The sequence below is a fragment of the Cynoglossus semilaevis genome, chromosome 15, assembly GCF_000523025.1.
Source record: "Cynoglossus semilaevis isolate Cse_v1.0 chromosome 15, Cse_v1.0, whole genome shotgun sequence".
NCBI classification, from domain to species: Eukaryota; Metazoa; Chordata; class Actinopteri; order Pleuronectiformes; family Cynoglossidae; genus Cynoglossus; species Cynoglossus semilaevis.
Window position 1 is genome coordinate 19,515,977 of NC_024321.1, and position 13,293 is coordinate 19,529,269.

The 13,293-nt window shown below is 43.6% G+C and overlaps 3 protein-coding genes and 1 long non-coding RNA gene across 5 annotated transcripts in view; all 4 read left to right on the forward strand.

The window, feature by feature from the left end:
* The window catches only part of LOC107989682 (uncharacterized), a 3,290-nt gene extending 2,437 nt beyond the window's left edge, over positions 1–853 (forward strand). The window contains exon 3 of the long non-coding RNA XR_001761222.2: positions 288–853. This is a non-coding gene — a long non-coding RNA (uncharacterized LOC107989682). The remainder of the gene's footprint in view (positions 1–287) is intronic.
* A 2,193-nt stretch (positions 854–3,046) lies between these two features.
* Positions 3,047–4,991, forward strand: pin4 (protein (peptidylprolyl cis/trans isomerase) NIMA-interacting, 4 (parvulin)). The gene is made up of 4 exons (XM_008327738.3): positions 3,047–3,083; positions 3,330–3,403; positions 3,876–3,995; positions 4,722–4,991. Exons 1-4 carry the CDS (start codon positions 3,047–3,049, stop codon positions 4,878–4,880), a joined length of 390 nt encoding a protein of 129 aa, XP_008325960.1. The 3' UTR covers positions 4,881–4,991.
* Positions 4,992–5,140: 149 nt separating this feature from the next.
* faf2 (Fas associated factor family member 2) lies at positions 5,141–10,709 on the forward strand. 2 transcript variants are annotated; one of them, XM_008327737.3, is made up of 11 exons: positions 5,141–5,941; positions 6,948–7,016; positions 7,672–7,806; positions 8,011–8,087; positions 8,158–8,296; positions 8,421–8,506; positions 8,614–8,705; positions 8,798–8,975; positions 9,399–9,570; positions 9,660–9,803; positions 10,002–10,709. In XM_008327737.3, exons 1-11 carry the CDS (start codon positions 5,879–5,881, stop codon positions 10,182–10,184), a joined length of 1,338 nt encoding a protein of 445 aa, XP_008325959.1. In that variant the 5' UTR covers positions 5,141–5,878; the 3' UTR covers positions 10,185–10,709. The 2 variants fall into 2 exon arrangements, with proteins under 2 accessions (XP_008325959.1, XP_016895027.1); XM_017039538.2 differs by having other exon boundaries at positions 7,672–7,749.
* Positions 10,710–12,532: 1,823 nt separating this feature from the next.
* st3gal5 (ST3 beta-galactoside alpha-2,3-sialyltransferase 5) overlaps positions 12,533–13,293 on the forward strand; it is a 4,932-nt gene continuing 4,171 nt past the window's right edge. Inside the window, exons 1-2 of the mRNA XM_017039114.2 lie at positions 12,533–13,050; positions 13,144–13,248. Coding sequence (XP_016894603.1) covers positions 13,049–13,050; positions 13,144–13,248 — 107 coding nt within the window. The 5' untranslated portion in view covers positions 12,533–13,048. The remainder of the gene's footprint in view (positions 13,051–13,143; positions 13,249–13,293) is intronic.

Consider the following 13,293-nt stretch of genomic DNA (forward strand, 5'->3'; position numbering starts at 1 on the left):
CCTCTGTTTGGCGAGAGTGACACTTAGTTTCGCTGAGTAACGGACACTTATCATTTCTCACTTATTTGTGGTGGTGGGGGGAGGGGAGGGGGTCGTAGAGACAGTGATGTAGAAACCACCAGATGTTTCTCCATCAGACAGACCCTTAGAACATTACTCACTGTGGGTACTTTGTACTGATATTATGAGAAAGTACACGTTGTCAGTTCACCTGAATGGTGACACTTCACTGTCCAACACTTCCTTTTTATATGTGGTTTAAGTTGAATTGAACTTTAATTTTCCAGGTCGACAACAAGACATCAAATGTGAAACGCTGACCAGAACAGACGGTGAAGACTGAGGAATTTGAACGTGATTTAGAAGAACTGCTCTGGTGTTCAACTGACATTTCTCCTCAGTGCAGTTCTGGTTTATTTTATCTTCAGATCAGTGTGTACATGAGTCACACATCTGTGAGGCTGCAGCTGTCATCATGGAAGTTAGTGCAGGGGTGTAGTTGTCTGTGACACCATCAGTAGGTGAGGAATCGGCTGCATCAGCTCCTGGATAGAGGAGAGGAGCTGTGGTGGTGCTGAGCGGAAAACGCTGCTCACGAGAAGGAAAGAAAAAACTGTCAGTTGGTCCTCACCGCTGCTGAGCTGCAGTGCATAATGGGAAATATTCACCTGGAGAAATTCTGATCACTGTCAAAAGACAATAAGAAGGAAGAAGCTTCCCGCCACGGCCGCCGCCGCCGCCGCAGCTTCCTCTGTCTGTCTGTGGTTTATTTTGAAAAACAATATAAATTAGAGCCAGACTGGGGGCAGTGAAGAAGAAGAGTGAAGAAGAAGAGGGAGGAAGAAGAGTGAGGACGAAGAGTGAGGAAGAAGAGTGAGGACGAAGAGTGAGGAAGAAGAGCGAGGAAGCAGAGTGAAGAAGAAGAGCGAGGAAGCAGAGTGAAGAAGAAGAGGGAGGAAGAAGAGGAAGGAAGAAGAGTGAGGACGAAGAGTGAGGAAGAAGAGCGAGGAAGCAGAGTGAAGAAGAAGAGCGAGGAAGAGGAGCGAGGAAGAAGAGTGAAGAAGAAGAGCGAGGAAGCAGAGTGAAGAAGAAGAGCGAGGAGGAAGAGTGAAGAAGAAGAGCGAGGAAGAAGAGCGAAGAAGAAGAGTGAGGACGAAGAGTGAGGAAGAAGAGTGAAGAAGAAGAGCGAGGAAGCAGAGTGAAGAAGAAGAGCGAGGAAGAAGAGCGAGGAAGCAGAGTGAAGAAGAAGAGGGAGGAAGAAGAGCGAGGAAGAAGAGCGAAGAAGAAGAGTGAAGAAGAAGAGGGAGGAAGAAGAGTGAGAAAGAAGAGTGAGGAAGAAGAGTGAAGAAGAAGAGCGAGGAAGCAGAGTGAAGAAGAAGAGCGAGGAAGAAGAGCGAGGAAGAAGAGCGAGGAAGCAGAGTGAAGAAGAAGAGCGAGGAAGAAGAGCGAGGAAGCAGAGTGAAGAAGAAGAGCGAGGAGGAAGAGTGAAGAAGAAGAGCGAGGAAGCAGAGTGAAGAAGAAGAGCGAGGAAGCAGAGTGAAGAAGAAGAGAGAGGAAGAAGAGAGAAGAAGAAGAGTGAAGAAGAAGAGCGAGGAGGAAGAGTGAAGAAGAAGAGCGAGGAAGAAGAGCGAGGAAGCAGAGTGAAGAAGAAGAGCGAGGAGGAAGAGTGAAGAAGAAGAGCGAGGAGGAAGAGTGAAGAAGAAGAGCGAGGAAGCAGAGTGAAGAAGAAGAGCGAGGAGGAAGAGTGAAGAAGAAGAGCGAGGAAGAAGAGTGAAGAAGAAGAGTGGGCTCTGACTGGGACGTGAACACAGACTCACCTGTTCAGTTCTGCCACTCATTATATTCTGCTGTAGCTCAGGTCACACACATTAGTTTTTTTCAACTGAACCAAATGTATTTGATGAAGTGATGAAACACAGGATGTTAGATTATAATTCACTCAATGTCGACATGAGAATATGGTTCTGTCGCTGCTCTGTACGTTCTTCTTCATATTTGACAAACAAACACAGTTTTAATCTGGTGCAGCTGTAAACTGACTAACAGTGGTTTCTTAATCCCAGATTGCCTGTCAGGTATCAGTTATCAGTTGTGTTCATCACGTTCCTCCTGCTCCTCAGGCGGCCCACCTAGAGCTAGAGCGGGCCAGATGTTACAGGTTTCTGGGCTGGAAGTGGCCCACAGGCCATGAGTTTGAGACTCCCACACTGTGGTCGGTCTTTCTGCATGTATAGGAAACTGTTTCACAGCTTCTGCTCAGCATCAGCGCCACGGCTTCTCATTGGCCAATTTCACAGTGCTGTAAATGTTGGCCGACTCGTGTAAGATGGTGTGGAGATAAAATGTGAGACTTTTGTTTCCGCTGAAAGAATGTTGAGAAAATTTCCCTCAGCCTGAAATAGTCTGGATGCACGAGATGCTAGGTTGTCAGAGTTGGTGTTTTCACCACTTTTGGATCAGTTGTGACACATACCTTCCCACACCTTCACCTGTGGACTAATGATTAAAACCCTCTCTGTGGGACAGTGAATGTGATCTCACCTCCTGAGTGTGGGATCAGTCTGATCGACTCTACTTGTCTTTTGCCCACATCACTTATCTGTGTGTAAGTGTGTATCTTTCTAAGCAAACATGTTTAATTCTTACAATGTGAAACACTAATTTACATTATGTTTTGAAGAAAAAACATTATGTGACATTGTTGTCACAACTATTTAATGTTTTTACATTAAAACGTCTTTTATAATAAGCATTTTAATGTAACAAGCGCGACACTAATACACAAAACACATTGTTTTGTTGCAGATGAATCTTCTAGAACCAGACAGCGTTTGCCTGTAGATTGTATTTCAAATTGCTGCAATATGCAGTAATGCCACTAGATGACAGTGATGTATCCATTAGCGGCAGTGGCCTCTGGTCACTGGCTGGAGAAGAAGAGCAACTGCGCAGAATGAATGCGCCTGGAGCAGCAGTGAAAAGTGAATGTCTTAAACTGTGTGTAATTTAACAGTTTTCAGCTGTTTTTAGTTGGATTACGGTCGATATGCCGCCGAAGGGTAAAGGCGGGAAAGGTGGTAAAGGTGAGTGAGCACCAGCTGTGACCAGCTGCGCCGAAGGGTAAAGGCGGGAAAGGTGGGAAAGGTGAGTGAGCATCAGCTGTGACCTGCTGGCTAGCTGCTAGCTGCATTTACACACGTTTACATACGTCGATGTCGCAGCCAGATCTAACCCTCCAGTCGAGGCTTCACGACATGAAAACATTACAGTAACGTTTGGACTGAACAGCGCAGCGTGTTAAAGTCGACGTGTTTACTTTTATTCTGTAGGAGCGGCGGCCGCGGCGGGAAGCGCTGACACTGACAAGAAAGACAAAGCACCGAAGGGAGGAACCGCTGTGAAGGTAAGAACCTGATGTACCTCTGCTGTTCCTGCAGGGATCACGTGGTGCAGTGGCTTCATACATGCTCGTTCTCACAAACGTATTGTCATAGGCCTGATGTTTATCCTCAACCATTAGCATCAGAATCTGAATCAGTTTTATGGACCTCAGTACGACATACGTTCAAGGAACTTGGCTCTGTTTTTTCTGTTCTATTTCCGGTTGTAACCATTCCGTGTTTTAATGCTCCGTTCCCACAAATACATAAGTATTTCAGAATACTATGGATACTATGTGCTAAATGTGTTTAAGGTATCAAAGTGATGGTGGTCATGCCATAAAATATTTTCTTCTATTTTTTCTTACTCTAAAAACCCAGAAATGAAACTGTGCCTGGTGTTGTCCTGTATTGTGTCAGAAAAACAACCACATTTATCTTCCTGTGTATGATAATGGAAAAGAGACGAGGACAAATCCACTTTTATGTCTGCAGGTTCGACATGTTCTCTGTGAAAAACATGGAAAATGCATGGAAGCCATGGAGAAACTGAAGGCTGGGGTTCGTTTCAGTGAAGTGGCTTCACAGTTCAGTGAAGACAAAGCACGACAAGGAGTAAGAACATGAGCAGGTTCCTTTTTCTGTTCCCACAGCAGATGATAGAGACTTCATAGAGCTGAGGAACCAAAATGCAGTAATACCAGGCTGATACTGCAGTAATACCAGGCTGATACTGCAGTAATATCAGGCTGATACTGCAGTAATATCAGGCTGATACTGTAGTAATATCAGGCTGATACTGCAGTAATATCAGGCTGATACTGTAGTAATATCAGGCTGATACTGCAGTAATATCAGGCTCAGTGAACCAGGAATGTAACAGATGTCATTCATTATGAGGTTTTCTCGACTGAAAGAAGACATTGTTAGATATCTTAATATAAACAGAATTTATTTTAAGTTGCTAGACAGCCACGTTTACAGTATGTGAAAATAACTGATGGATGATCTCTGGAAAATGTTCAAAATTAGACTTGAATTGTACGATTTCTTTTCACCATTTAAGGTCAAGTGAAGTAGAGACAGTTTTATTTATAGAGATCAAATTCCCAATATTTACATCCAGGGAAAAACATGAGGGAAATGCTGAATGTAAAGTTAAAAACAGCAGAAATGTAGCTCATGTTTTCAGTTATTGAACACTAGTGCTTTTCATAGTCAATAGAAAAGGTTGATACAGACTTGTTTCACTACAACTGCTAATCATCACCGAGTCACTTCCTGTGGCATGTGGCTGTGCTACTGTTAGCATCCTGTGACTAAGTGTTGTGTTGATCCCAGGGTGATCTGGGCTGGATGACACGAGGCTCAATGGTTGGGCCTTTCCAGGATGCAGCGTTTGCACTTCCTGTCAGTTCCATGGACAAACCAGTCTACACAGACCCTCCTGTGAAGACCAAGTTTGGATACCACATCATTATGGTTGAGGGAAAAAAGTGACATTGACGTCCTGGCACCTGAGAGGGGACACTTCAGTGACAGTTGATTTATTCTGAGGATTTCTATCAAAAAGTCATTCTTTGTGTTAATAAATTTTTTTTCTAGATGATTGCATTTGTTGTGTTACAGTTTAACTGTCAAACATCCAGTTGGTCTTTGAATTCACTTCTCTTCATGTGAAGAAATTGGGTTAAGAATATTTTCTATTATGTCAGAATTGTTACGGTGGAAAATACACACACGACTTCTTCTCTTCCAGATATTAAACGTGTTAACACAGCATCTCCAAATTAAACAAACCCATAAATGTGTATTCATTAAGTAGTCTCTCTGGAACAGTGGTTCTTAACCTGGGCTCGGTGGAGGAGGAGACACACACCCGACTTATATGATTGGTGATGACACGCCCCCCGTTTGGCCGTAGTGTTCGGTGATTACGCATGTAAAACTGGTGCGGTTCAGTACCTCCAACAAGGTTAAGAACCGCTAGTTTGCTTTTTTTTTTACCCAGAGGCTCATTTGTCTCGCGATATTTGGCGAGCCTACGAGAGGCTAATGGAAGACGTGATGACTGTGCAGAATCAATGATCCCGCTGTCCAACAATCTGCCTGTGATCCTTTGACGAGAATTCTAAAACCCGATTATCTTACTGAAGAACGATCGTCATAAAGAATTCTGTCTTGTCTGAAACAGAGAAACTTACATTAAATTCAACAACAAGATGTTTAACGCTGTTGTATGAAAGTATTTTTTATGGCCACTAGCTGTTAGTTTTTACAGCTCCATTGATTTCTTATTTCAATGCGCTGTATTAATATGCGTTATCTCTGAAACCAAATGAAGAATTAAACAGTAAAGTCTTATTTGGGGACTTTCACAATGGCTGATGTCCTTTGGGGCCGCTAGGTGGCAGTACAACACAAGTCGTAGCAGCACAGTGTGCACGGGAAAAGAGAGCTGACGTTGTAAGGACTTGGTAGATGATTGGCGAGCTAAGATGGCGGCGCCAGAGGAGCCAGAATTATCGCAGGCACAAACCGAAAAACTGCTCCAGTTTCAGGTAAACTGCACCAATACAAAACAAACCATGTCCCCGTCACAGCACATAGTGATACACCGGTGTTGGTCCTAACTTCAGCGGTATCGGGCGTGTTAACCGGCTGTTCATACTCATCTCCTGTACCGATTCCCCAGTTCTAACGTTAGCAGTGGCTAATAGCTAAGGGAGCTAACAAGTTATCGCGCTGTCACAGAGATATAAGGCTACCCAACATCACTAAATAATACTGATCATGGTGGTTTTTTAAGTGTGTGTTTACTTTACGTCAACTTGTATGAAGTAAGGTTTACATTACGATTCAATGTAACATTTAACACTAGGTAGCGTTAGCTTAGCAGTCCTGATGGAGCTGTCACTTAAGTTTCCTAGTGACAACACTTCTTATTACAATGTTATATTCATGGACACTTTTGTTTTACTGACAATTAGAGTTAAGGATCAGTGATAGTCCGTCTCCTGTTCAACTGTGTTACTGACGAAACTCGTCAACCTACTTGTTTTCAAGGGCTAGCAAGCGTTTAACTTTAGCCATTTTGGATTATTTTAACAAATTAAAACAATGATGTCGTGGACTAAAGTCACTCTGGTGGCGCATGTTTATGGTGTTTAATTGTATACACACTGTAAGATATAAGTAAAATCGCTTTATTTTTTTACCTGTGATCAGAACCCTACTCGGGTTCTAAAGCCTTTTGTAATTATGAGATATGAACCATACCAATATAACGGTAATGTCAACGTGACACCAGGCTTCATTTCTTTTTAAATTTCACCTCATACCTCGAGATTATGCAGTTCCAGTTTTCGATCATTTACAGGAAATAAAAACCGTTCGATTGACAAGTGGCGTCTATACCAGGGATGGGCAAAGTTTATGGCATCACGGCCCAAAAAGAGGTTCATAATGTGACTGGTGGACCGGTTCGCCGTTGATTGTATGTAGAATGCTGGAGGTCGTGACCTCTCACCTACTAATGGTCTTCAATTGTCTGTGTGTGTTTGACAGGACCTAACTGGTTTGGAATCAATGGACCACTGCCGTCGAACATTAGAACAGCATAATTGGAATATAGAGGTAAAAAAGTCTTTAACAAGTTGTTTGAAAACATTTTCTGAACTTTGTAGGTTATTTTGGGCTAAAAATGTCAACAGAAGTCACAGCTAAAGATCTGGACAGCTAATAATCAGATGATTTGTTCCCTGTAGTGTTATTTTAGTCAATGTATGTCCTAATTTAACCTTTGACCAGTTACTGAGTGTTAGTCCTATGGATTGTCTGTCCAGTCATGAATTACTTTGGTAGTGTGGGCACGTAAATCATGGACCTCATCACAAATGATTTGTAGTATGAGATGTAGTAACCCACACAAAGTCTGAATTCAATTCAGTTTTTTTTTATATGCAAAAACCTGACATGAAGTACTTGATAAAACTGTTTTTGTATCTGTGATCCATGTTTGCTCTGTAGGAGAACAGAAAACAAATTCACATCAAAAGTTACAACAACACTTTATTTGTACAGTAAAAAATGGTAAGAAGTTTTGGTTGATCTTTAAAAACCTGTTGATTAGTTTAATTATAATCTAGTGAGACCAAGGTTAAAGTAAAAGTTGTTACCCAGCAGCCCCAGGGTTTGCCTTTTTCCCAGGTGGACGTGGGGCCTCAGACGTCAGTACTAGGTCTGTTGTTCTGTCTGTTCTCGACTAAATCCACCTTTGACGTCTCCACAGGCCGCAGTTCAAGACAGACTGAATGAGCAGGAAGGAGTTCCCAGTGTGTTTAACCCTCCACCATCCAGACCATTACAGGTCAATACAGCAGACCATAGAGTTTATAGTTATATTGTGTCAAGGCCACAGCCCAGGGTATGTCTGCATTCAGACACTTAGTGCTTTAAACCTTTAAAACTTTAAACCAATAACTGTTTGTTGAGAATTTGCTCTTTTGTATCTTTTTTCAACTTTTCTTTGATCAAATTGAACTTTGTGTGTTTTTTGTATTGTTATGTAATAAACAAAGAACAGGAAAATAATCTTCATATTTTGAACCAAACTCTTTGTTCTTTTCAGGGCCTAATAGGATGGAGTTACTACTTGATAATGCTACCTTTTAGATTTACTTACTACACACTCCTGGATATATTCAGGTAACTGGAATTCTTGGCTGTTGAATTTGGAGTGTGACTTGCTGCTAATATCTATTTTTTTCCTGTTTAGGTTCGCCCTTCGTTTCATCAGGCCAGACCCACGTGCTCGTGTGACAGACCCTGTGGGAGACGTCGTTTCCTTCATTCATAGTTTTGAGGAAAGATACGGCCAGTCACACCCTGTGTTCTATCAGGGCACATACAGCCAGGTGGGGTCAGGTCCCGGTCTGTGGACTGTACTTTTAAATCTGGAAAGATGGTGCTTATTTGGACGTTCCAATGGATTGAACAGAAACTCTTTTCTTCATGTTGTTGTTGTTTCATGTGTCACAGGCGCTGAATGATGCCAAACGGGAGCTACGATACCTACTAGTGTACCTGCACGGGGACGATCATCAAGACACTCATGAGTTTTGCTGGTACAGAACATACGTCACTGCAGTGACACAACAGTCTCAACAGTCTGATTGCTCATTATCAGACACACAGTGATGCAGATGTTTGACACTGGTGTCTTAACCTACAGCTCCACGTTATGTACAGAAGAGGTCATAACCTTTATCAACACACAAATGCTGTTCTGGGCGTGCTCCACCAACAGGCCTGAAGGCTACAGAGGTAAGGAACACCAGTGTCTCTGGGAAACACTGGTTAGCTACTGGTTAGCTACTGGTTAGCTACATCTAAACTCATTTTCGTTTGTGTTTCAGTGTCTCAGGCCTTGAGAGAAAACACTTATCCTTTCCTGGCCATGATCATGCTGAAGGATCGCAAAATGACGGTGGTGGGCAGACTGGAGGGACTGATCCAGCCTGAGGACCTCATCAATCAGCTCACCTTCATCATGGATGCCAACCAGACCTATCTCATGTCAGAGCGCCTTGAGCGGTAGGACCTGACAGGGACTGTTTCCTTCACTCTTATTGGTCAACTACAAAAAAGGACATTAAAGAGCAGCCTTTTCAGTTCACTACATTCAAGTTCACTGGTGTAATAAATGGACACACTCCTGCCCAGTAGGTGGCAGTAGTGGACCTTTAGTTAATTTGCCAGCCAGAAGAGTTTGAACAGGAGTGTCTTAATCCATATAAATTAAGCCTGAGCTCGTTAGCACAAAGGTTTTTTTAACTTCCTGATTTCAGCCTTGATGTTGTGTACAAATCAACAGTTTTGTTATTGTTTATTTCTAATTATAAGGGTTATTAATATAACTGATTTTAGTTATTTTTTATTTTTTTGTATTTTATATATATAGTCCCATTTGTGTGTATAAGGTAATTGTGTCAGTAATGTCTGTTGTTTTTGAACCAGGGAGGAACGGAACCAGACCCAGGTGCTGAGGCAGCAGCAGGACGAGGCCTACATGGCCTCACTCCGCGCTGACCAGGAAAAGGACCGAAAGAAACGGGAGGAGCAGGAGCAGCGCATGCAAGAGGAGGAGAAGGTTCGACAGAGCGCCCTCGCTGAAGAGCGGAGACGTAGGGTGAGTCCAACGGATGTCGGCCTACGCCCAGTGCTGTTGAGCTGAAAAAGAACCGTAAGTCATTCTGTCCGTGTGTCGCTTCACTCCAGACGCTGGAGGAGGAGAAGGAGAGGAAGTCGGAATGTCTTCCACCAGAGCCGGCGTCGGACGATCCAGACAGTGTCAAAATAGTCTTTAAGCTTCCCAATGACACACGAGTAGAGAGACGATTCCTCTTCAGTCAGTCTCTGACGGTGAGTCACGTGTTCAACCTTCAACTCCAGCCTTTCCTCCCCCTCTGCCCCCTCCCCTCTCACCTCCCCTCCCCTCTCCCCTCTCCCTTTCCCTCCTTCCCGTGCAGTTCCTCGTCACAGTGGTTGGGAATCACCGTTTTTTCACACACCTGAGCGTCTGTTGACTTGGTCTGTTCTGTGTCCGTTGTCCTTCTACAGGTCATATACGACTTCCTCTTCTCTCTCAAAGAAAGTCCAGAGAAATTCCAGATAGTTACAAACTTCCCTCGTCGAGTTCTGCCCTGCCTCCCGACTGAAGAGCAACCCAACCCCCCCACTCTGAAAGAGGCAGGACTCAGCCGCTCCGAGGTCCTCTTTGTTCAGGACCTTACGGATGATTGAACAGTGACATACCTCTACGTGAAAATACACACTTCTTTGCCCACCTCTTATAATTATTATTGTAATTATTTTTATTTTACTTTTTTTCAAATGGCCATTATGCACAAAAGGGCGTCTTTGACATCGAGTCCTGACCTGGAGAAATCAAAAACATCCTGCATCCGATCTGATTCTTTGGTTGTTGACAGGGTTCCCATTAGCCTGGAAAGTCTTGAATTTTATCCAATAAATCTTTGTTGAAGTCTTTCCATGAACTTATCTTTGTATCCCTGCAGACGAGGATGTGCTTTTTCTCTCCTCTGAGACCGAGCAGTTTGGTTTTTATTATTTGGCCTCCTGATGTTGAAACAAAGGAAACAAAGCATCGACCTCAGTAGCATCGGTTTGTTTGAAACCCAGAACCACCTGACCTGGATGTTACAGAGACGGGACAGAGACGGGTCACAGCGCCACCTCTGGATCTCTTTCACAGTGTGGATGTTTTTCCCCTTTTTTGTAAAATAAAGACTCAACATGTGCTCCAATTGTCTGAATTTGACGCCTGGTTCCTTCAGGTTGAACATGCTCCCTCCGTTGGTCCCACTGGGGTGAAGTCCTGTAACATGGAGGCCACATGTACAACTCCAGGAAACGGGGTGATGGATTCTGACGTGTCTGATTTCTCCACCTCTGTACATATGTTAGATATTTAAAACTCCAAATCCAACCTGATCTCACCTTTTTTTGTTTTGTTTTGTTTCTTTTGGTCTTACCTGTGTCATAGAATGAGCCGGTTGGTTACGACGCGAGGCCGCCGCCCTGCAGCTAATGATGTTACGGCAGACGATATTTAACAGAGGCCACAGCTTTTACACTTGGCTTCTCCCCCCCCCAACCCCCCCCCCCCATCATAACCCATTTATGCCTGTTTTGCCTGTAACATCTAAATGGGCTCCTGTAAAAATGTATTTTTTTTTTCAATTATAAATTAAAACATTTTAAAAACGTGAGGTCACTGCAGATGTCAGTCTTGAATGTTGAACCGAACTCGGTGAGTAATGAATCAGGTCTGGATTTAAATTCTTAAACATCCAGACCTGAACTAAACTGCACTTTTACTAAGAACTAGTTTATTCAAATAACCACCACAAGGGGCCCAGAGTGATGGTGAACTGTCCACTGTGGGGGGTGCTGGGGGGTGGACTGATTTCACAGCCGTCGTCAGTAGTGTACCCTGGTCTAAGGTGGTGGCTCCAGTGTCTGGTGGAAACATGGTTTGGAGATGGAGCTCATCGTAGGTTGCTCTGATGATGAAGCTGACGTTTCTCGCCTCCATTTCCCAGAGTTTTTCCAGCAGAGTTTTCTCCTCTCCAGACCTTCTCACCTCAGCCCTGGTCCCTATTTGACCAGAGAGAGCGCCTTCGCACTTCTATCGTCCTCCTGACGACGCACCTCCTCCACCACCGTTGTCCTCCTCTTCCCATCTGGACGTGCCCCACAGGTCACTGTGCTTCAGGGCTGACGTGGATGGTGTCCAGTTTGGTGCAGTTAACAGGGACGGGATCCACTGACTGGTCATCTGCAACTCTTCATTTCTACAACATAGCTATAGTTCTTTTTTGTCAAATTCCGCCATCTAGTGGGCAAATATGTGACCTACCTCAGGTTATTTTAGAGCTCAGTTCAGACCAGAGAATCGGTTTAAAACGTTTAATTTGTTATTGACACGGTCTGTTTCATAGTTGGGAGATTTGAATTTGCCATTGTTTTATTTTATTATTGATTTTATTTTTTAATTTATTTACTGTTAATAATAGTATTTTTTATATTTCATAATGGTTTTAGATGTTTTTTTAATTCATTAAAAATATTATACCTCATTTCTTTATTTTTTGTAAATTAAAAAACATTCATTTGATTCACAAATTGAATATTACGGAAGCGTTTTGCTGCCACACTGAAGAAAAAGTGTGACCAGTATCACGTAATTACGTGATAACTTTAACGTTTCACGTTATTTCGTAATAATTTCAATAATTTCAATTCCAAAATAATATATATATATACAGTATATATATATATATTAAAAAAATAAAATATATACGTAATTACGTGATACTGGGCCATTTCTTTCAGTGTGGCAGCAAAACGCTTCCGTAATATTATACTCTTCAACTGACGGGTGAAAAAGCTGCTTGAGTCGAACCTGGAACCTTCCAGACCCACGTCCGCTTCCTAAACCACTGACCACTTTAGTTCTGGCTCTTTTTGCCTGAACCCGCTGCTGTGTTGTGTTTGGCATTTGCTTGTTTCAATCGCAAAATCTGGCAACCCGGGCAGCGGCCACTGGTCGTAAAGTGACGTATTTCGAAGGAGGAGCACATCACTCGAAGACTCCGTAATGCTGCGTTGCTGCGTTTGTCTGTGGCTGGTAAGAAAACGAGTGTTCGGTGAAGAATACATGTGTTTTTAATGTTTGGAAACGAACGGATGAATATTCCAGGATTCTCCCGCTTTACGGTCGTCCAACGGTCTGTGAGCCGGAGGAGAGAACGTGTCCCTGGTCACTTGACCATAACAAGAAGTCACGAGTAGCACAGCCTAGTCAGGGTTAACTAGTCTGAAAAAGAAGTCAACAGACAGGGGGCGTAGTCCAGGAACAGGAAGATGGAATTGTTACCGAAGCTCCGACGAGGCGGTGTCAGCGGAACCTGCAGGTGGAGGCGGTTGATGTGATTAAAGGAGCAAAGGCTCAAGAACCGACGTAGACTCGACTCCTCAGTAACCTTCTGGTTCTGACGACGATGTCTGAGGTGTAGCTAGAGGAGGATGATCTGCTGTGGCGCCCCCTGAAGGGAGCAGCTGAGAGAAGCTACACCGTGAAAATGTAAAGCAAAAGCTGTGAATTTGTCAACATGAGCAGAAGGGGGCGCTGCAGAGATGGTTTGGTTTTCACTGTCCCATCTGTCACTGTGTGCAGGACGAGACCCCGGCGGCTGAGAGGGTGTCTGCTGTTGGTCTTGGAGTTCCCAGGAGCCCCTGCTGAGAAGGTCATGAAGCTGCGGTTCCAGCGGACGATGCACAGGTGACACAGAGAACAGAGAGAACAGAGAGAACAGAGAGAACAGAG

What these genes read in the sequence shown, in the direction of transcription:
- pin4 (XM_008327738.3), top strand. Translation starts at nt 3,047, where the DNA reads ATGCCGCCGAAGGGTAAAGGCGGGAAAGGTGGTAAAG. An exon ending in AGGCGGGAAAGGTGGTAAAG is followed by an intron (nt 3,084 to 3,329) that starts GTGAGTGAGCAC and finishes TTTATTCTGTAG; the next exon opens with GAGCGGCGGCCGCGGCGGGA. An exon ending in AAGACAAAGCACGACAAGGA is followed by an intron (nt 3,996 to 4,721) that starts GTAAGAACATGA and finishes TGTTGATCCCAG; the next exon opens with GGTGATCTGGGCTGGATGAC.
- faf2 (XM_008327737.3), top strand. Translation starts at nt 5,879, where the DNA reads ATGGCGGCGCCAGAGGAGCCAGAATTATCGCAGGCACAAACCGAAAAA. An exon ending in AGCATAATTGGAATATAGAG is followed by an intron (nt 7,017 to 7,671) that starts GTAAAAAAGTCT and finishes ACGTCTCCACAG; the next exon opens with GCCGCAGTTCAAGACAGACT. An exon ending in TGTCAAGGCCACAGCCCAGG is followed by an intron (nt 7,807 to 8,010) that starts GTATGTCTGCAT and finishes TGTTCTTTTCAG; the next exon opens with GGCCTAATAGGATGGAGTTA.